Source organism: Motacilla alba, chromosome 10 (assembly GCF_015832195.1).
Source record: "Motacilla alba alba isolate MOTALB_02 chromosome 10, Motacilla_alba_V1.0_pri, whole genome shotgun sequence".
In the NCBI taxonomy this organism is placed as follows: Eukaryota; Metazoa; Chordata; class Aves; order Passeriformes; family Motacillidae; genus Motacilla; species Motacilla alba.
The window spans coordinates 10107880-10130892 of NC_052025.1; the positions used below are offsets into that span (position 1 = coordinate 10107880).

At 40.1% G+C, this 23013-nt stretch overlaps 1 protein-coding gene across 3 annotated transcripts in view; it reads right to left on the reverse strand.

Annotated features, from left to right (window-relative positions):
* FBN1 (fibrillin 1) overlaps positions 1 to 23013 on the reverse strand; it is a 146847-nt gene that overhangs the window by 32000 nt on the left and 91834 nt on the right. For all 3 annotated transcript variants that reach the window (XM_038146667.1, XM_038146668.1, XM_038146669.1), the window contains 15 exons: positions 22500 to 22724; positions 21190 to 21315; positions 20969 to 21097; positions 20400 to 20525; positions 20145 to 20270; positions 19286 to 19408; positions 15540 to 15665; positions 14597 to 14722; positions 6477 to 6599; positions 5810 to 5932; positions 3914 to 4039; positions 2215 to 2337; positions 1551 to 1673; positions 503 to 667; positions 38 to 106 (listed from right to left, as the gene is read on the reverse strand). In XM_038146667.1, the coding sequence (XP_038002595.1) occupies positions 38 to 106; positions 503 to 667; positions 1551 to 1673; positions 2215 to 2337; positions 3914 to 4039; positions 5810 to 5932; positions 6477 to 6599; positions 14597 to 14722; positions 15540 to 15665; positions 19286 to 19408; positions 20145 to 20270; positions 20400 to 20525; positions 20969 to 21097; positions 21190 to 21315; positions 22500 to 22724 (1959 nt within the window). The remainder of the gene's footprint in view (positions 1 to 37; positions 107 to 502; positions 668 to 1550; positions 1674 to 2214; positions 2338 to 3913; positions 4040 to 5809; positions 5933 to 6476; positions 6600 to 14596; positions 14723 to 15539; positions 15666 to 19285; positions 19409 to 20144; positions 20271 to 20399; positions 20526 to 20968; positions 21098 to 21189; positions 21316 to 22499; positions 22725 to 23013) is intronic.

The window sequence follows — 23013 nt, forward strand, 5'->3', positions numbered from 1 at the left end:
TTTCAAACATGTAAATATAGGAAATTGCAAACATTACCTTCTAATATAACTGTAATAGGGTTTGGTCTGAATCCTTCCCCTCCAGGGCAAAGAACCTTATATTCAGCTGAAAACAAAGCAGATTTATGAGCATGTGATAGTAGAAACATTTTAGCACAATTGTTTTTCAAAACGGATCAGATTATTACAGATAATTTAAATGTAAATTAATAAACTATCAGCTGGAGACACCAGATTTTACTCTGTAACATTATCTGTTATTCCATTTCATAAATAGTTCAGTAGTTTTCAGTGTAATAGCAAACTTTCTCAGAAGAGATAATAATATTCTGACTAAATAATCTTTCTGAAAGACTAGTAAAGTTTTTGGTGAAGAGCAGGGGAAGCCAGTCCCTTGCATGTCCACAATAAATGCACACCAGCATTTGAGCTACCTGGCTAAATTAGGGAAAAAACCCCACCAAACTCCTTGCTGTGCTCGAGCCAGGAAATGCAGACTTACTTGTGTTCACCAGTGGGCAGTGCTCACAGGGAACTCCCCAGGCTTTGCCCAGGGAGCAGCAGCAGGAGGCCTTGGAAACACCCACTCCAATCTCATTGCTGCAGAAGGTGCCACCATTATCTCCCCGAGTTTTGATGTCCAGGTAACAGTTGCCAGATCGTGTATCTATTCACAATGCACACAATGACAAACACATCTCAGGAGAGAGCAAAACACAGCACATCCCCCCAGGGTGAGGGACACCTACAGATGGCTCCCATATCTTGCAGGACACAAAAGCAAGTAAGTTGTGTTGCCCAGGGGTACCAGCATTTCCACTTAGGTAGGTTGCTGGTGCCTCAGTCTTTGGCTGTTTTGGACTTTTTACAAAGTAGGAAATTTACTTATCGAGTCCAAGGGCATGTCAGCCAGGCTTTTTCTCATTTTCACTCACATTTTCCCTCACATTTGTACATCTTTCCAGTTCCAGATATCCACTGCTTTCTCCTCTACTCAAGCTTTACAAGCAGGAAAGCATCTACTAAATGTTAGGAATTTCAAACACATTAAAATTTGAGAAGCATCCCTACACCCTCTTAAACAAACAAAACCAAGGAAATATTAGGATTACTAAGCAGTTGGAGCCTAATACAAGAGCATTTTCATTGGTCATGAAGCTGTACCTAGCCAAGCGCACTCAGTGCTCCAAGAGCATGGGTGGCTTCATGCCACAGCTTCATTTGCCTGCCATCTTGGGGCCAACTGGATGTGTACTTAAGTTTGCTGAATTTTAAAATTGTCTCCTGCTTGCTGTAAATTGTGGACAGCTCTAACAAGCCCCAAGGGGCTGCTTCTGGCAGCAGGGCACTGCTGGCATGCTGCATCAACTCTGGACATGCTCCTGCTGCCCTATTACAGCTTCTAAGCCAGGGGCAGTGAGCTGGGAGTTGAAGAGCCTGATCAAGCCCCTTCCCATGACCCAGGACTTTATTCCTAAGCAGTCAGCTTGGAGCCCCTGTGTGGAACTTCCCTTGTAAGCAGCACAGGGAGTGGGGGAGTGGTCCCTTACCAACGCATCCAACGCGGGTGGGATTCAGCTCGAAATCAGGAGGGCACTCACAGGTGTAACTACCAGCAGTGTTGATACACGTGCCACTAATGCAGGTTGTGGGGTCTGCACATTCATTAACATCTGCAAGAAAAACACAGCACGTGCTAAGCAAATACTCAAGGACACTAGAAACTGTCGATACATCAGGTACCATTTGCTGACCATCACAAATCCATTAGTTAGGAGATACTGGTTTCCAGAAAGCTCTAAAATCTAAAAAGGCATTTTAGAAGAACAGTAGCCTGATATGAATTCTTCTTTTCATAGAAAAAAGAAAAAAAATGCATTTTTCCTGAAAAAATCAATATATGAGCAAGATTCACATGAAGTACTAAAAAAGAACTAAAGGGAAAAATACAAGACAAGGCCATAGCTGACCACACAGTACTGTACAAGGCACAATACATCTCTGCCACAGGGATTCTCTGATCTGTTTTTCCCCTTCTTAAGGGGATATCAGAGGTGGACAAAGAACAGTAAAGAGGAGCATAAAAAAGATATGGTGAATCCCGTGTTATACAGTAGGGAATTTTCTGACATCCAGTTTGATTTGTACAGCTTCTTAAAAGAATTTCCTAAGGAGCTGACAGAAGATTAAAAGGCATGCTGTTCAAAGTTTTACCTGTGCAGTTACCACCACTTCTGTCCAACTCGTAGCCCACTTCACACTCGCATCGGAAGAGTCCAGGGAGGTTATGACAAGTACCATAGACACAGATGTTAGGAAGTGAGCACTCATCAATATCTGATTAAGGAACAGGAGGGGAAAAATATGAGGTTTCCTTATTTTCTTGAGACATAAAGAATTGCAAACATTTTCAGCAGCATGGATCTGGAAGACAACAGCATCTGCACATTGTGTAAGACAAGAAAAAGTAACATGGAAGATTTATGTTGGAGCCAAAGGAATCTGATCCATAACAATTTTTTGAGAAAAAGGCTCCTTCCAATATCTCTGGAAGCTATGCCAGAAACCATCCTAGGTTGGGCAGAAACCATCCTAGGTTCCTTATTAGTGGGCTAATCTGACATGTATCAGTATTAAACACAGCAGAAAGTATGCCTTAATAAAATGAAGTTTATTATAAATCAGCAGTCATCTGCAGAAAGCTGGACACCAGCAAGAGAAAAGTCTGTACCCAAAGGTGAACTCCATGCTCATCTTTGGGTTTCTGCATTTGACAGATCTTAAGTTTGGAAAGCAGACACTTTTATGTCTTTTCTCCAAATCACTGAGTCTGAAACAGTGTTTACTGAATGCCACATGCACTGCACAAAGAACAACTAATTTGATACAATAAGAAAAGTGCGTGCTTAAAAAAGGACCTTAAAATACTGCACTTAGTGTACACATCTGAGACATGAAGGCAAGTCTGTTTTAGCAACAGGAGCTAGCCTCTAAAAAAGCTATTTAAACTTAGCTAAAAGGTTTGAAAGTAAATTATTTCATGAAACATTATGAAACCTAGTATTGGTTTTGTTTAAAGAAAAACTCACTCTCAAATTATTTCACTCAGTAGATTTCTAAAAAATACACAGAACACTTTTCAAGGGGAAAAATCCTTTTTAAAGTATTGTACTTATGAACTCCATTAAATACCAGTTGTCATGAGTTATTACTATGTCAGATGATAGGGCTGCATCTCCTTGATTGACTTAACTCATTAGTGTTACAACAAAAGAGGATTTCAAATGTTCAAATCAAATATATGATCTTAATCATGTTGGTAATATGTTTATTATTTGATTGTTTTGAATCTTTGCATATGCAAAGCTCTTAGGAATGAGTTGTAAACTGTTAACTGACAGCTCACTTTTGAAACTGAACAAATAGTCATGCAGGATTTTTTTGGGGGTAGTCATCCAGACTTTCTGCAAGGCTTCACACTCTGATTTTGCACCTCACAGAAGCCCTCAAAGCATATGCATTCCATTGGTTACCAAATCACTGCTTTTCAGCTTCACACACACCAATGAGAAGTAACAACTTTTTCTGTTTAATTGTTTTGAATAAAATGAAGAACTGGACATAATGATCAAGAAGAAATGGCAGCTATCAGTGCCATTTGGATCACCAATCAGACCCCAAAAGAATATATCTTAAGATAGGCTTTGAAAAGCTGCTCCCTTTATATACAGCAGGTAGATGAACATCTAGAGGTCCATAATAAATGTATGAAGTGCAAAAAAGCAAATACTATTTTACAAATTCATGGAGTTCTCAATACAACCACAACAGCAAACAATTATAAAAAATTGGAACATAAAAGAGTACTAAGGCAGAATCTGTTGAATGTTGTTTAAAGTTTACAAAGAAGTACCTTCACATGCTTTCCCATCTACACTTGGCAAAAATCCCATATCACATTCACAGCGGTACCCTCCAGGGGCATTGAGGCACTGCCCATTTTCACAGAGATTCAAGTTTTCTGAGCATTCATCGAGGTCTGTAAAAGAAAGGGATATTGCAAGTTAGTAATTTTCTTGGTTGGTTTTCTCACCAACATTTGAGCTGAAGCATTCAGTGTTCCAAGCATTTTAATTATTCTTTCTGAACACGTGCAGAAGAAACTGCAATCTAGTTATGTGTAGAGGTTACTACATTTAACAGCTCTGTATATTCCTGACATGTTGCAAATACAGCTTCTAATCAATAGGAAAATCAGAAAGACACAGACTCTTCTAGTAGCTCCAGTTAATAACAATTGGAGGCAGTCACAGGGTCAAATTTACTCAGAATGAGCACGTGAAATTTATTATAGTTATTGTTTCTATTACAGCGAAGCCTAGAGGCAGTAATTGGAAAAAAATAAGAGCTTTACTATGCAGTGAGCAAACATATGGTGATAGGCAGTTCTCCATGCCAAACATCAAAACACTGACAAAAAGTGGCATGAAAAGAACTTAATCAAAATTAAACTGCAGGTTAAGAGCTGATGAGAGAAACAGCCTTCCTGCTGGACTCCACTCACCTTTGGATAGACCATGGCCCTTACTCTCGAGCTGAAATGTTACACATCACCAAAACACCTCCTTATTGCAACAGAGTCTTGCTGGCAGCATGAGTTTTGAAAAGTCCGTGGCTGGTAAATCAAAAATCACTTACCAGGGAGAATGCTGCACACTGCACGCTTTGGCAGAGGGCTTACAGAGCATTTGAGTGCCCTAGTTTGAGTCCCAGACACTCTTGAATTCACAAACAATAAAGTATCCAAATAGAAAAAAAGTTCTACTGAATGCAGAAATTCTGTAAGCACTCCATCTGAAGGGTGTAGCTTACTTCCAGACTCCTGGAAATCATCATACAGGAAATTAACAAAGAGCACTGGGTTAGGAAGGCCACTGAGGAAGCTGAATCAGATTCAAGATGAAATTATACTGAGAGAATTAAACAGAATTCCAAGGGCTCCTTAGAATTTGGAATTATTCAAATCCAGCCTTGAACCTGATAATCCAGATTCTCAGATGCTCTAAAAACCTGCTGCAGTTGATCGAGTGCTGCTGATTTGCACCAGCTGAAAAGCTGGCCCACCAGCTCTGTCACATGGCTCTGCTCCAAACAGCGAGCATCCCCAGCCACACTGCAATCCAGTGCAAGAGCAGGGCTCCTCATGACTAAGCACACATGAGCTAATCTGCTCCTCACAGCAGAAGACTGAAGTGTGGGTGGGAAACATCTCTCTAGCAAAGTTTTATAATCTCATTTACAGTTTATAAAAGGAGGTTTTAGAAGCAGCTACTTCCTTCATATTACATGTGAGCACTGCATTCCTGACACCAGCTCTCAGGATGATGGAGTAAAGCAGACAGACATCACACACTTGTGGAAAGGACAAACATTTTTAGGCAATTTTTAGAAGTGATTTTAAAGCATATGCCCTATTATTTAAGTGTTAAGGTGAGTAGCCAATGGACTGGTTTACTAACTAGCCAAATTACATAATCAAGCATTGTTTTAATAATTTTGCCACACATTTAAACTAACAAGAAAAGATCAACGAAAATTTGCATTTTATCAAGGGAAAAAAGTGACTGAGTTAGACTATGTATAATATATTTCTTTTAAGCTATGGCAACCTCGGTGAGGAGAAGACAATTAATGATGACATATTAATGAAAATTTCAAATGTTTAAAAGCTGGTTTTGTGTATTGGATCATAGACTAACTTAGGTTGCACGGTAGCACTGGAGCTCGTCCTTGGCTCTCCTCAGCTCACCTGTACAAGTGAAACCATCCCCAGTGTAACCCTCTTTACACAGGCAGCGGTAAGAGCCCATCGTATTCTTGCAGTCAGCATGTGGGCTGCACATGTGGGTTCCATTGGAGCACTCATCCAGATCTTTAAAATAATAAAAAAGGGAAAAAAATTAGTTAAAAACCCATACATGAATACAAAGTTCAAACAGTGTATGGCACACAGATGCTCTACTTTAAATAATCTTCCATAATAAAATCCATACATATGTGTGGCCATCTGACTGAAAAAGTGGGGAACAGCTTATTTGCAGCCCATCAAAGAAGTTTGACAAAGTAACTGTGACTGAGGAAGCTCCAGGGTCTCAGTACTAAGGCCTGCACCTTGCTTTCAAGGGGAGCACCAGGAGGCCCCTCACTGCCTCCCGTCAGCTGCCCTCAAGCACAAAGCATCTCTCTCCATGGTTCAGTCTGTTCTCATCATTTCACAAACCAAACATGAGATAATGCTGATTTCACAGATACCATGGTGGAGGACTTGCCCTCCAACAGATGTCAAATCAGCCTAACAAAGTTCAATAACCATCTGCCTTCTCATTTTAGAGGCGTAGTATTCCTGTTTTTCAGAATTGCTAGAACCTCACTGTGGTCTGACCTGACAAATAAGTACAAATGCATAAGACTCTCACCTGTGCACTTGATACCATCTCCAATCCAGCCAGGGCTGCAGCTACATTTGAAGCTTCCTGCAGTGTTTGTACATATGGCGTGTCTGTCGCAGTTATGGGCTCCAATTTCACACTCATTGATATCTGTAAACAGAGATGTTTACATGGAACACACTTTCTCATATCCAGATAACTGACACCAGAATTTCTCAAGAAAGGCAATGTGAACATGAAAGCAAGCCTGCATTTTTTACAATATGACATTTAAAAAGGAAGCTGAAGACAAAATCACAACAAAGAAAAGCAAAGCAAAGAAGCATGTCAACATTTCAGATATGCTGCCCCATTACCTGTTCTTCTGATAGGCACATAAAGCAGTGCTGCTGCAGCTCACTCCAAAGTATATTTGAGAAGGAAGACAGTACCTCAGAAGACAGCCTTCCCAGAGTGCCCATCTTGCAGAGATGGGCAGAGTCTGCAGAGAGGGACCACATTGGTGGCTCCACATTGCAGAGTTTGCTAAAAGGTGTCAAAGGAAACTGTGCTGCCCAGGGACTCCTGGAATGCAGCACTCCCACAGCCTCCACATATCCACAGGGATGCTGATGACCTCCAGCCAGGCACCACCAGCTAGCTGCCCCTAGGACTGTCCCCAGGCAGGGAATGAAGCAGGTTCTGCTTGGCCAGGGGCTGTGTGCAAGGCTGGGGACAGGCTGTTCCACTGTATTTACCCAGACAGCTGAGGAGCTCATCAGGCAGGCAGTTTATTAGGAACTCAGGAAACCTAACACAGTGGGAAGAAGCCAGCACCCTTGGAGACACCAGGCAGCAAGTTATCCAATCTTCAACATACATGGTCATGCCAGCACATTCTATTTCAGTACTTGCTATTTTCACCGTATTTTCATTTTTGGGCATTCTCTGGAAATGTCAAAATGTATAGACTTCAAAACCCAAACTGAACTCCATTCTTCCTTCTCTTCTCACAAAATATTATTAATGTTCCATATAAGTAGTTGGAGAATGTATAAACTAAAAGGCAAAGTTTTCAGAAATTACTACTGGTAACTGAAACACAACTGGCAGGAATTTTCTTACCTATCTGAGCTTTGGATTTTACAGTATTTTCTGTAACTGAGCTATTGGACTGCACTTTACCTCCATGCGGGATGTAACCTGCCTAGAGTTCACATTAAATCACTTTAAACTGATACCCATTTTTTAGCCCTCCCAGGTGTCTTTGATGTTGCTGTAAGGCTGTAAGGAAAGGGAAAACAAGCTCACAACTCTACATGATTCCACAGACAAAAACCCAGCTCAGACCCTTCTCAAGAAAGGCATCAGCCATCAAATATGTAACAACCATTGGGAGTTCCAGCCCCAAAATCACAGACTTGAATTTCCCTATGATTTTACCTGCAAACAATTAGCTCTTTAAAGAAGATGAGATTGTGGAGCTAATGCAGAAAGTGTCCAGGTACCACCTTAACTATTTCCTTCACAACACTTTCTTAGGTTTTTCTGTCCACACTTCTCTAAACAAAAGGCTGTGTCCTTTCACTATGCCTCGTACACATATTTTGCCTTTTTACAAAGGCAACACATGACTTCAAGAAGCAGACAACATCTGTCTATTATCCTAAAATTAAATACTCAAGGCCAGAAAACATCCAAAACGACTGCTGGTTGGGAGTGACAGGGTGTTTGTCTGGTGAGCTTTGTGCTTGATGAGGTTTTTTGTTGTTGAGATTCTGGAGGGTTTTTTGTGATTTGGTTTTTAGGGTTTTTGTTTTCTTTTGTTTGTTTGGGGTTGGTTTTGTTTTGTTTTGGTGGGTTGGCTTTTAATGTTTTGGAGTTTTTTTTAGTCTGTTGAAGTGAAATTTACTTCTCTGAGTCTCTTTCTAAGCAAGGCATTGCTTTGACTCAAAACCCCAGACATGAGCATTCCCATAATCTGAATGCTGACATCTAGATACGAATCTAAATCCGGCAGCTGGAATCCACCATTAATGAATGTTAACTTCACCAACAGGCCTGAAAACATGCAAATGGACACTTACTTTTTAAAACTTAAAAAAAGGGTCAGGAGCAAATAATCTCAGAGCAGTTTTGCCTTTAGCATGTGCAGAAACTCATGAAGATAACATCACACTAAACAGGAAACTCGTGTCTGTCAAAAAAATCTTAAGGGTGGCCTGAAAAAAATGCAACTCATTTTGGCTTGGGGAAAGACTGGAAGGAATTTAGAGAGGTCAGCTACAGTATGCAGCTGACACAAAAAAGCTGAGGCAAACACTCTATATTTTAACTTTTACATTATTTTAAACCCCAAACTGTTAAACCACTGCTCACATTAAGACTCCACTGTATTTGATTATTTGGTACTTTGAAACATACAATCACAAGTTTCCTTATACCCTGCAGTGCACAACAAAACACAAAAAACCCCATCACCAGTACAGAGATTTCTGCCAAGAATTTTTTTAAACCACCAGCAAACACAAACAGAAACTTGCATGCAAAAGCTACACCACAATGAAGTCATGCTCAGGCTCAAATTTAAGAAAAGTCAAGCCAAATTTTCCACTCTCCATAAAGTGACTGTGGGCTCCCTCCCACCATGCACTGACCCACTGACACATGGTACCTGAGAACCCCCCCTAACACCTCCCAGCAGAACAGCAGCATCACAACACTGGGGCCCTTGCAGTGGACACTTGCTCCCCATCAACTGTTTGACACACACTCTGGAAAGCTTAGAATCTTCTTTGGAATGAAAGCTGCAAGTATAAATCTATACCCAAATATGAGTATTTATAATGGGATCAACTTTCTCAGCATCAGCCACTGAAATGTCATTCTGCTTGCTTTGAATAAAAAAAAGCTTTTCTCCAGTAAAAATTTTCAATAGATTTCCATACTTTTTTGTCTGGGTAAAGATAAAATAGGGAATGCAAATTACATTCTCTAATACCATCTACCTTTAAAGGCCCATTGCAGGGCTTATTTCCATGATGTATGGAAAGTTTTTTCAGATACTTAAATGAAAGCTGATTGAGGCATATAAAATACCATCACTGGCTTCATCCCAGACTTTACTTCTTTTCCCCCTGTGTTTAACTCAGATGTTGTTTTGCTATAATCCCAATCCTTTCCTTTCATTGCACAGCTGAGTTGTAACTCTACATTTATTGCATTGCCGTTATTTCCAAGGCAAAAGAAATCTCAGACCAAACATGGTTCTGTGTAAACAGTGCACTGAAATCAGTGGAATTTATGCCTTCTTATACTAGAGCTTAATATGGATTTATGTTGCCATAAGTATTGAATTATGGCTTCACAGAATGAAACAGAAAGGAGAAGTTGAGCTCTGTAGGGGAAAAATTAACTCAGTATCTTTAATAAAAGCACGAGTCCAGCCTGTTCTGTCTTCATGGCAGTACAAACAGTACTATACTCTTCAAATACTCCAGCTATTTTCATTTAATCGTCTGAAGACAAAGGCATTAATCGGTCTGAGTAAAGGTATCATGACCCAAAGAGCACCCACGAGGACACTACTGAAGTCAGGGTTTCACACAATGATGGCCTATTCCCACTGACTTCATGGGGATTTTCACTAAAGAGTAAAGGAGTGAGTCACTGATTTATATCAACCTTCTCCTTCTGCCTCCAGCATGAGTCCGTGACAAGCCAAGGAAAATAAAGACATTCCAGTCGGAGACTGACACTGCATCCTCAGCCGGTCCCACTGTGCCCCAGTGCTGCTGCACACATGTTCTCAGCTTTGCAATTGCACAACTCCCATTTATACTAAGAGAGTTGTCTGCCTACAACAGATGAGAATACGCACAATAAATAATATGCAGGTCTGACATCATAACAATCCTAAGCACTCTGGGGAGAAAAACCTGTCAGTCACCCTGTTTTGTTGGCTCCTTCAGTTCACTTCTTTGGACAAATATTTTTTCTCTCAAGCCCTTGGCAATTAATAAAGTGTCTCTCCCATTAATCACAGTGGCACAAATTTTTAGGGCTCTCAACGTGTGTGCAGCAAAAATACACATCATATATACCTGCCACTCTTTGCACTCTGCTTGCAAAATGTGGCAACCAAAGGAAAGAAACTGCTCGCCAATATCTGCACAACACACCTTTACCCACTCTGGAAGTGGATTACTGAAGTTGGCCAGAGAGGAGCATGGGAATAAGTCAGTTTCCTCACCTATACTCCAGAAACATTCCTTTGCATTTGAACAGGATGAGAGTGTTCATTATCTGAAGAACATTCACGTGTTCGTCACTGGGCATGAAATCCTCTAGGTACTCTATGTATTGTTTTCTGCTAGGTTTCATTTGGCTTCAGTGGTCTTTAAGGACTCTTAGCAAACTGTAAATTTGATTCAGACTCCACCTATAAATCAGTACTGTTTGTCAGGAATTATGCAAATCCCTTAAGCATTTTCTGACTTTTACATTTTTTTGGCAGTCTCTGCATATCTGTGCATTTCATCGCACTGACATTTCACTGGCATTTCGAGCCAGGGTCCAGTTCCCCAAGGGCCAGTCGTCTGGTGGAAGTCACAAGGCATTTCCTCCTCCTGGGTTGCTGCCCATGTAATCAGGTAGGAAAAACGAAAGCTTTTTAGAGGGAAAAGACTGTGAATTTCAACTTGGCACTCACACTAGTAGAAAAATATGGAAAAAAATCCCCTATTCTGGTCTTCCTATATGTAAAATTGTTTTCTCTTTTGGAATCACTCTCAGATTTTATTCAGCATACTGTATTCTTGGAGTTTCACATGGGACAGTTCAGCTCTTGTCTGCTATCCATCTTTACATCATCAGCACACTGAGGCACAGCATGTTATTGCTGGACAGATGCCTATTGCCAGTACACTCCTCTGTAATACCCCTCGTTGGTGGGCAGGATTTCATTATCATCTTCTGGTATTTGGCCTGACACAGCCAGCTCCCAGATTCATGATGGCAAACATATGCTTCACTGGTACCAGAACTCTCTTGTGCCATCAAGCCTGAAACACAACGTATTATTAATGGCCAGAAGCCACTAATAATGGAGAGGAGAGTACATTATACAAGTCACAAAATATTATGGCTCTGCTTCTGAGGGCAAATGACAGGCTCACCTCTTCCTTTCCCTGTCTCAGATGTCTAACCTCTCTAGAACCAACTTCCTGTCAGCCATGCAGGTATGCAGTGTGCACTCACTCTTCCTGTATCCACTAACGCTGTCATCACTGGAAGATGCTCCACACCAACCTCTCCAAGCTCACACCAAGGCTGCAGCTGAGTAACTTCCACTAGCCTTCCTCTACACGGCAACAGCATGGCCCTTGCAGAATCAGAGCCTGGTCTCAGCCTTCCAACTCCCTGAGCCTGCTCTGGAGAAATCCAGCTGACTTGTAACATTTATTTTTGATCTGTTGGCTATGTTGGGAAATTACTGCCCAAGTTCACCTCTTTCAGTGTGACTCTGTGAAGAGCACCCCACGCATGTGCAAGCCCCGCTCCACCAGGAATGACCGGGGGGCTGTGCACACAGCCATAACTGCAAGGATGATGGGAGAGAGTCAAAGAGGAATTTGTTTCTCTGTGAAAATATCAGAGCAAGTTTAAGTCTCTACATCAACAGTGAAATACTGCAGATTTACAGGCACAAATTCAGAGTGGTGATGAATCACAAAATACAAACTACTCAAGTTCCAAAGCAGGACTTCATTTCTGCATAAGTACACGTATACTTCATTGACAGAAAAAGTGGAGACAAGGTATTTGTCAAAAAGCTGGGTGATCAGGAACTGAGATGGGGGAAATGCAGCAATCTTCTCTTTAGTGGGTGCATACCACTGCCTGCCTAGGAAAATCTAAAATGAACTGTTCTAAGCCTGTATTATCACAGTTTGCCTTGTGAATGGAAATTAAACCATTCACAGCATTTGATGTTGGAAAGCTGCATCTACAACCTGTATTTTTGCATAGTATTTTAAAAGTCATATTTTTGTTACTAAACTTTGTCCACATTCCTACTGAGAACCAAGGAGAGGGGAGAAACAGGGCAACTAACATCTGTGTGGGATGGGAATGTAAGTCAGTGGGTGGATTCTGAATACTGTTAAATGATTGGGGGGAAAAAAACAAGTTTATTTGTTAAAATGAAATCACTCAGTAATGACAAGGGAGCTGAAATATTTAGACAAAACTGGAATGGAACCCAAAGGACATGATTTAGTTGTTCTCAGAAACAGAGGATCTCCCATTCAAAGTGCTGTACATGTTTTTGTAACTTTTTTTTCCTTGGGAATTCCTAAAAACTGTGGATGCTTTTGATCTGTCCATAAGACAAGAACTGAATTCTGGAGTCAGCATGCTGTTGGCAAGGTCCTTCCAGAGGAAATATGGAAGGAGGCTCTTATGGTCTGCAGTACCTGAGCCTGGGAACTCCAACTCTGCTCTAATACTGCGCAAACAAGAAAGGGGGAATTCAAAGTTCTCCAGCAGCAAATCAGACATTTTAAAAAACAGAATGTGAGAACCTGCACAATGTAATCACTATGGGGTGTGTAACCACAGTTTTTTCATTATGAAACCAATCTAGAAATTTCCTGCTCTGCTTCCTGCTTTCTTATTTAAATAAAAAAAAATTCATTATTTGAGTATGATCCCATCTCAGCTGTATCAGCATAACTGATACTTCACCTTTTCATCTTAGCCCATGGGGCTCTTTCAAATTACTGAGCCCCTCTATAGTATCTGTTGGAATTAAGGTCTTCTGCTGCTTTTCCTCGTGAGTGCCAACCTCTCTGAAATACTGGCATTCAGACAAAAGCAGCATGAAAGGTTAAAAATGTGTAAGACAGTGTCCCTCCACAGGTCAGGGCTTGGCTGGGGCCAGGACAGAGGGACTTCCTGGCGTCTCCTTTAACAAACAAAATATTGCTTGGGACATTTGCCACTACCTTGAATGACATGATGCCAAAATGGTTGCTATTTGCAGGCACTTCTCCAGAAGCCATACCTCAGATTCCTCCCCTGACTCCATGACCTCTCTCTATCTTTTGCCTTCAACTCACTGCTTCATATACTCTGCCTGCTCCTTAGGCTGGGACTGATAGCTGCACCATGTGTAACTGATCAGCATGAGGGTTTTCAGGTCCAGAGTTCTAAAAATCTTCATATAATTTAGCACAGAAACAAAGAACACTGAAATGTTGGTCTAAAGAGTGCAATTAGGGATTTCTTGGATTTAGATCAGTTCATATGTAAGTCAAAGGCAGCTGTTACTAATGCACAATTTTTCATCCATAGCCCAATATGCAAAATACAACTCCAGCTCTCAGACTTTTCTGTGAGAGCTGTAAAAAACCAGCTTCATATATTTGGGGCACTTAAAAATAATATATTATTAAATCTGTACAATAAGGGCAGACTAAGAATAAAAGTGTGTCTCAAAGACATTGCCAGAAATGTGTTTACCCTAAGTCTACATTAAAAATTATATTAAACATATGTTTGCATTCATATTTGGGCAAAGTCTAAGACTCTCAACACCTTGGCTTGAGACACCACCACTTGGATTATTAATATCATGCCCTCGGAGCCTGTATATTTGAATCTCATTTCTGTTTGCTGGCAATACATGAAATCGAGCAAATTCTGATTCAGCTGATAGAATGCAGTTGTGTAACTGTATTGTTGACACTTTGCAAAACCTGAAAATATATTTTAGCACATATTTCAAGCCATCTGGGTTTGCCAAATAATACTTTGAAAAGATACATGTTATTTGCTTGCATAGTAAACAATTAACCAAATGCACCGAGGCCCTCAGGAGTTTGTGAAGTTACAGAGAATGGCGTTTGCTGTTCCCTCAGATGAACAGCTGTGCATAACATGACCAGTGTGGATCCCAATCTTTGCTCCACTCATTTCAGCAGAAGCAGCATCAGGCTGAATGCTATACCACTGAAGTCTAGCAGAACACAAGCTCAGCGAATTTGGATGAAGTAAAGTAAGAGCACAAGTAAGTGAAAAGAAGCACAGTGAGAGGAGGTTCTAAACACCAGAAAGGCAGACTCATGAGTTTAAGTAAAAATTAATAATTAAGCTTTGAAACTTACCTGTGCAACCAGTTGTGCCTTTCTTGCCTGAATATCCCATATCACAGTGACAGATAAATGAGCCTTTTGTATTCTCACAGGTTCCACTCAGGCAGATGTTTGGATGCAGATCACATTCATTAACATCTAAAAAACCCCATGAATTAAGATTTATTAAATGCAAGCCTTAGAAAGTAACTGGAAAAATCTCTTTTAAATATTAATTCTGATACAAACACAGGTCTAGATATGCAAAGAAAAAGCTGCTTATAGTAATTCCTTACCTAGCATACAAGCATACATTTTGAGATCTGGGGTAACAGTGTTAATTACCATATCTGCATTAACATACCTTTAATGCCAGCTTTTCATAGAAATAGACACTAAGGTGCAGTACATTATCCAAAGAATGACTATGATTATTGATAATTCCTACATATATGTGTCTGTATACATTTATATATTCATGCATGCATTGTCTAGTTTTGTCAGACATTCCTCTTGAAATACACTCAAGATTTTAAATTACAATGTGAAAATGCGGTTTTGGAGATTATGCTGTTTCGCAACTCTGTTCTACCAAGGTAAAATACTTCGACAAAGTTTTGTCTCAGAGACAATTTAAATCAGCACTGGTGATTTATCTTGCTAGAAATTTTCCACAGAATCACCTACTTCCTTTCTGCAGGCACTCTTTTTTTTATCTAAGTTGCGTAAAAGCTTCACCGGAAGAGGACCCAAAGATGTGATGCTATAGATCATGTTTGCATGCCAATCTACAGGGATATACAGAAGATTACATTTGCACTTGTGCAGTGGGGCTGGTTCTGTGCTCAGGTGACCAAAACTAGGAAATAAGAGCAATACTCTTCAAATATCACTGTCTGTCTGCTTGGAAAGAGTGCCTTAATAAATATTTTTTCAGTGTTTAATGCAGATTGGAATATATTGTACTTTTACTTACCTATGCAAGTCTTCATGTCTTCAGATGCCATGAATCCATCATAGCAAAGACACCTGTATTCTCCTGGGATGTTTGTACACTGGCCTCCATCACAGATGTTAGGATTGTCTTCACACTCATCAATATCTACAGAGGGAAATCAGGTTAAAATATGTTACCTTTATCCAGTGTAATGAACCATCATCATGGCAAGTAAGCATTTTAATGCTCTGATAAACATGGTGAAGATTGAATCCTTGTAAATAACTGAGCAGTACATTGCAAAATTGTCCTGATGAGTAAGCTCCTTGTCTCCAGCTAAAGTCAGTGGCAAAACATTCCCTTCTGACTCAAGTGGGAGGAACAGGAACCAACTTTTCCTTCAGAGAAAAGAACTCCAACAGAACCTTTGTCACACCACAAGGCCACATATAATTGGGCATTCTTGGATACAGGCCATCATTGTTGAAATCAATGGAAGCTCTAAAGTCAAATTCAGTGACAAAAATATCAAACTTTGCAGATCTTAAAAAAGCCATCATACATGCAAAGTACCTTTACAGATCTCAAGGGTGGTGACAAACTGGAAACAGTTCAACTCATGATGGGAATAATTATAGTACATACATTTATTTCACTAAGAGACTTTTATGGTCTTATTTAGTATTTCAGCTGACTGGCCAGGCCAGCCCTATAGTTACATTCTCTAGGATGAAAAGTTCTTTTCTCAACTGATAACTGATAAAATTGCCATCACTGATTGGAACCCAGCTGCAGAAGCAGATACTTTATTATATTAAGGCAACCATGCTAAGTTCTGGAATCTTTCAGAGCCCCTGGGGTTATGCTAGTGTTCCTTGTAAAAATCCCTAGAATCTTCCTGTGTCAGCACCAACACAGACCAGCAAGAGCAAAAATCAGAATCTCTGCCTAGCGATACCATGGGAAAAAAATCAGCACAAAAAGGACAAGATTCAGGAATCTTCTCCAAGAGAAAGGGTGTAACTCATTATCAGAGCAGTCTATTGTGGATTGCAGTAATTATGCAGCTGCAGAAAATGCACTCACATTAATTTAAAATATTATGTTCATTATTCTGCTGTATTTCTAGCAGCTAGTGCTTGTGTGGATACACAACTTCTGCAAGGAAGAAGGCTGACCAGTCCCTGTTTATCTTAACAAGCAAATAATGTTGACATGGACATTAGCCTGAAAATGTCAATTTGGAATGGAATTTGAATTAACATGCAAATTTAAGCTCTAGAAATGGGAATAATAATGACAGAAATAAAGAACCTTATTTACGAACCTGCCACTGTACCGATTTCACAGTTGGGGGAAAATCAGCTGACAAAGAACCTGTTGTTTCTCCTAATTGAGCTGATTATTTATGCATAACCTCACCAATTCAAACATGACCTATTACTGAACTGCAGAGCATTCTTACCAGGTCAATTATCAGCAAATATATTCTGTGATGGCTTCCAGCTTTGTGTGATGTTAAAGATAAAAGACATGTTCACACACAGAGAAAACTAAAAATGTAAAATAGGTGTTTCACAACTGAAGGTCACAGTCCTATTTTATCTTGTAATCTAGCAGTGAAAAACCAGATATGTAGTGCCATGAAACCAGTCCCAAATTATTTTTCTTCTTCTTAGTTTGGGCAGAGGCAAAACTTTAGTATGTGGATTTTGAATACACACCAGATGTTTACATATGTAAATAACATCTTTTCAAGAGAAGGAAGCAGTGTTTTCAGTACTAATAGGGTAGTGAAGGTGACCCCTCACATCTCTGGATATTTTCTTAGATTTGACTTAACATCCAAAATTGTCTGGTGTTTCTGCTATTTAAACCTTTTTATGTGTGGCTATTGCACTCAAGTCCTTATTAGAAGAGAGTATGAAAATGAATAGCTAATTGTTATTGCAGCTGGTCTGTGAAGGAAATTCTATTTTTCAGAGTCAAGGTAGGATATGTAGAAATAAATATGTAGAAATTCACAACTAAAGATCTGACTACAAACTTCACTGGATGTGTTCAGGGTCAGGTTAATGTATGGATAAACCACAGAGAATCCATCCCCTCCCCACAGCAAAGGCAGATGCTTGCATTTTGACTTGGAGAACAGAAAGATGGATAGTGTCCTATTCCAAGGCTTTTAGTTTAATATGCAGGAAGGTGCTGTAAATGATCTGTTCTGGTTTTGGGTTTAGAGATGTGTTTGGGTGGCAAAGGATAAGGGGGTGTAAAGACAGAACTGCTTCAAGCCAGCAGACTTGAGATCCCAAAGACCGTCCAAGTGCACATTTGGGTTATTTGGTCCAAGTCAAATAAAGATGATGAAAACAGAAAAGGGGCTCAGAGACTCTGCTCCCCTCCCTCCTCCCTTCCCTCTCATGTCTCTCTAATCCTCTCACTGGGTTTAGATTCTGGCTGAGGCACAATTTCAATCAACCGGTTTTATTTTTGCATTTAAAAAGTGCCCCAAACACCAATGTTTGGGCGAGTTTTTGTAAAAGCTTGCCTTTTCTAGAAACTTGAGCTAAAGCAAACTACTTCTAATCTAAATATTTTAGGTTTTCAGGGTCAATCAAATCTGCACTTTTTCTAGTTGAATTCTTTCTTTGAATGAGGGTCTGATGCTTGCTGAAGGCTGGCTACTTTATATCTTTCTGACAAAGCAAGCCACAATGTGGGGGAAAATTATATTTTGCTGTGCTTTAGGGCTCTTTTATCTTCTGAAATGGTAGTGAGTGGCCTCAGGGTAATTGAGACCCTGGTTCAAGGCCCATAAATATTTACAAATTCTAAATGTGAGTGCTCTAATAATCCAGTATAGAAAACTCTCCATTTGTTCAACTATAAAGGCAATTCCATTCCAAGGAATTAACCCTTTTATAATTCTCATGCTCTTCAAGGAGCTCTTGGATGGAATTGGCAAACAGCTGGCAAATATTCACATGTCTCATCAGGCCAGAGGCTGTGAAGCAAGAAGTAAGAGAAAATTATCCTTCCAGTAACCTATGTGGAAATCACCAAGTACAATTCACTTCCTGGGATTATGACTTCCAGACTCCCAAAGGAGAACACCCAGCCATAAGAGAGCTCTGAAAATTTTCTCACAAACTCTTCTAAGAGGGTAAAAGACCTGTTTCCTAAGAAAGATTCATATTACTCAGACTTCAATTTCTCTGCAAGTCATTTAGCTCTGAATTAATGCAGTGTACTTGCACTTGACTAAACAAAGAATCAAAAATAGGAATTTTCTTGCTTGCTTAAGAGCAGATACCACAAAACAGCAGAACAGAACAATCAGCTGCTTTCCTAGCATCTCTGTCTATGCTCTCTCCAACATAACCATACAATATCCATGCACAGCATCTTGGCTTCTGTTCATGATAATTTTTTTAATGGTCTTCAACCTGTTTTGGATTTGGATCTACTACAATACCTTAAGAGGGAAAATTTATCTCCTACTGAAAAAATTAGAGATTTTTGTTATTAAAATCAGAATCAATTTGTACACCTTCTGAAATTATCAGCAACCAATTCCCTTCAAAGCACTTCTTTCTGCAGTTGCCCAATGCTGATACTTTGGAGATATTTACTTCAGAAAAATAACTTAATTTCCTTATTTCCTTTTTTTTTTTTTTTTTTTTAGAGTGTATTTGTTACCATACCTTTAACTTAAAAAAGAAGGCTCATTTTTAAACTATTGAAATAGGCCCTTTAAGCAGAAAAGTTCCCAAAATCTCCCTTACCAGTGCATGTCCTGTGGTCTGGCATGAGTGCAAAGCCTTGTTTACAGCTGCATTCATAGCTGCCCTCTGAGTTTGTACAGAAGTCCTCACAGCCACCATTCATTATTTGGCACTCATCAATATCTAAAGAGGAGAAAATAACAGTTAAAACCCACAATACCTTTTACTTTAAAGCACATTTCAAGGACACACTTAGAATCAGCTTTCCAGTACACCGAATCTACACTTGGTGTTTGCACACTGACATTCAAGTGTTTGCAAAGGTAGGCACTGGGAAGGATTCAGGCAAACCAGGGATGGAAAGACTGCATATACAAACACTTCTGTGCTTCTCCTTCCACATATAGAAATAGCACTGAGTTACCACAGGATCATGAGGGCAACAAAGTTTTTGTAAGATTCAAGGTAACAAATTACTTGGCAGAATTAAAGCCAGTGGATTTTTCCATGGCACAGTAGAAGGAATGTATGCAACTGAACCTCATGATTCTATTTCATGGTCCAGCAGGAATGATGATTTTTAATCAAATATATAACTAATCTAACAAGTTACTCCCTCTTAATCATCGAAGTCTGAAGTCTTGGGGCATTAAAAATAGTATGTGATTTTATGCATCATGATTGATTTACTAGAGAAAATAATCTGTTACTCAGCTAAGTGTAGCAATTCCATAACTTCATTCAATTCTCTTCAAAACAGATGTGCATGTTTTGGAGATTTTGCATACTATTTCAACAAACAGTAATAGACTTTTTCATTCATGGTTTAAAATTACTTTATATATCTACTAAACTGAAACAACTCTGTGTCTTTTATCTTCCCTGTTTGCTAGAGCTCCTGTGCAGATTTTGTCCTTACCGATACAGTACAGCTTGTCTTGTGTGGACTGATATCCAGGGTTGCAAGCACACTGATACTTTCCAATCAGGTTGACACAACGGCCATTGCGGCACAGGTTGGTGCTCAGCTCACATTCGTTGATGTCTGTTGCAAAAGAAAAAGAGGAACACATTTTCATCCTGAGAATGGTACTAAAGCAAACGCTGCAAGTGCACAGTAACAAGAGAGGTACAAAATGCTGTGCACAATCTTGATTTTGCCTGCATGTCTCACCTACACATGCAGAGATATTTGGTGATATCTGATGGCCTGGAGGGCAGTCACACCGAAAGCTTCCCTCTGTGTTGATGCAGGTGCCACCTCGGCAGAGAAGGGGATTGCGCTGACACTCATCGATGTCTGTGGGGGGAAAGGAGGCACATCAGTGCACGGCCAGCACATCCCTCACCCATCACAGCCTTGATTGACCCTGCAGCCTATCCTAGAGCCAGGCTGCAGTCATCCCTTGCACCATAATGCAGTTAGAAAAAGAAAATAAATTCAAAAAGGCTTCTCCTAAATTTCGATTTACCTTAACTTCAAAGTTCAGGATGGTGTCCCACTCAGCAAGATGGGGATTGTGAGGATATATTTAATGTCCTAATCCTCTGCCTTGCTTCTATATGCTTTGGCAACTTGCAGAAGCAGCAAATTCCCATTTAAAGTTAGCTTTAATAAGGCTCACAAAATAAGAGACCTAAACCCAACCACAAGCAGACCTTAAAAAAAAACCCCAAAGAAACCATGCATGGCATGCTAGCACATTGCATACTATTGCACATCTAAGGTCTGTAAAAACATACCCATGCAGTTTTTCATCATCATAAATCCACTTTCATAGCCTTCAAAACATTCACACTCGAAGTCTCCCGGAGTATTGACACAGATGCCTTGGCCACAAAGATCAGGAGAGATGCGGCATTCATCGATATCTGTAACACAAAACACACTCACAGGGTTTTCAAAGGAGTTCAGTTTTCCCTTTTCAGTTCACAGCTATGAGACAGACATCCATGCAGTTTACCTGTGCAGTTCCTCTCTTCAGAATCGAGGGCAAATCCGCTGTCACATCTACACTTAAAACTGCCAATGGTATTTCTGCATTTTCCATGGGTACACAGGCTGGGGAACATTTTGCATTCATTGATGTCTGAAAATGAGACAGTGTGGACATAGGATGTTACCATTTCATACAACAACAGTGCACAGAAGAGCAATGCTGACATCAGAGCTCACAATTTTTAATGGCAGTGACCCCTCCTTGTGGGAAAATTAGACCACACTACCATAAACTGATACTGACTTCCCCTTAACCAACAGCGTAGACAGATACTCTGTGCTGGAATTTCCAAGAACACTTTCTGCTACAGAATAGTATTAGTCTCCCCTTTGTCCTGCAGGATCTGATCTGCAGCTCAGGAAGATTTCAGCAGACAGAGGATGAAGGCAAAGACAGCTTTCAAAAGAAGCACTCTGTCTTCTAATCTCTGAGAAAAAAAATGTGACTTCCATGAGTCACAGAAAACATAATGAGCATAAGTAAAAGCACATGTCATTTTCTTTATGGATAATTAATGGCTTAGTAACTGTTTATGAAACAAGGCTGAAACTAACAACAGCTATTGTCATTCATATATATATATTCCCCTCATTTCAGACTTCATAATGTTTAGTTTTTTGGCTAACTTCTGACATTGTCCAGCTTAACCTCACTGGTAATCCTGGAAAGACAGCTTTCAGCACATGATGCTGGGATGTCACTGTGTGTTTCCCATTTAATGTTGGAAATTTACCAACAAGAGTCATAACACAACTAGGTTTACTGTAAATAAAATTTTCTGATTTGAGCCATCATCCTGGAAGCTATTTCCTCTACTTCTCCAAGTAGTTTCACAAGAAATTCCCAAAATTATTCACCATTTCTTCATTGTTTCACATTAGAATTAAAGTTAGTGCACCCTTCGCAAGTAAGGATTGCTCCTTCAATATATCCAAAGCTGACTGCCCAGTTTGTTCCAGTTCTTGTACTAAGAGATGCCAGGAGGCAAAGTCAGGCATCATTTAACCTCTCTAGTGACACAAATTCTGTGGTTTGAGCCTGCAGTATTATATGGTATTTAATGGTCTCTAACACAAACTAAATTCTCTTGTATTTTATTTGGACTTCAGTTGCCATGAACCCTAACTGGATTTTCAAACCTGCCTTAGGGTGAGTGAAGTGCCTATCAGTGGAATTTTCAAACAGAGGGTTGTGTGATGGAAGAGTACGAGCAGAAGCCATCGGGATTTGCCAGCATTAATGGATCACATTAATGCCACAAACGGATCACATACCTTTAGAGAAAGGCTTCCCACTTATTTCTATCTTCGTAGAGAACCCAGGTCCCCTTGGGCAAAGAGCTTCAAACTCAGGAGTTCCCCTGAGAGGACACTCCTCGCACTCGTAGCCCCAGGCTGCCCCCACGGAGCAGCAGCAGGCGTCCATGCGGTGCCGGCCGGGGATCTGGGACGTGCACTGCTCGTCCTCGTGCTGCAGGTAGCAGCTCTCCAAGCGAATGTCTGTTGGGCAATTTAACAACATGTTGAGAAAGAAAGAGAAAATTTACTTCACTGCAGAGGAATTTTTTTCCAAAATCCCTTCACAGGACAGCTCACTCCACGTTTTTGTGGACTCGGAGGAGCATACCAAGCTCACTGCATAATTCCTAACAGCAAAATATTAACGCTAAACTCAGATATTAACAGTTGAAGTAAGTTTAAAACACCACTCTGAAAAATGGTGTTCAACCCTTGAAGTAAATTTTGGATCAGAAAAGATTTTAAATATTCCACCTTGCCATACTTATAC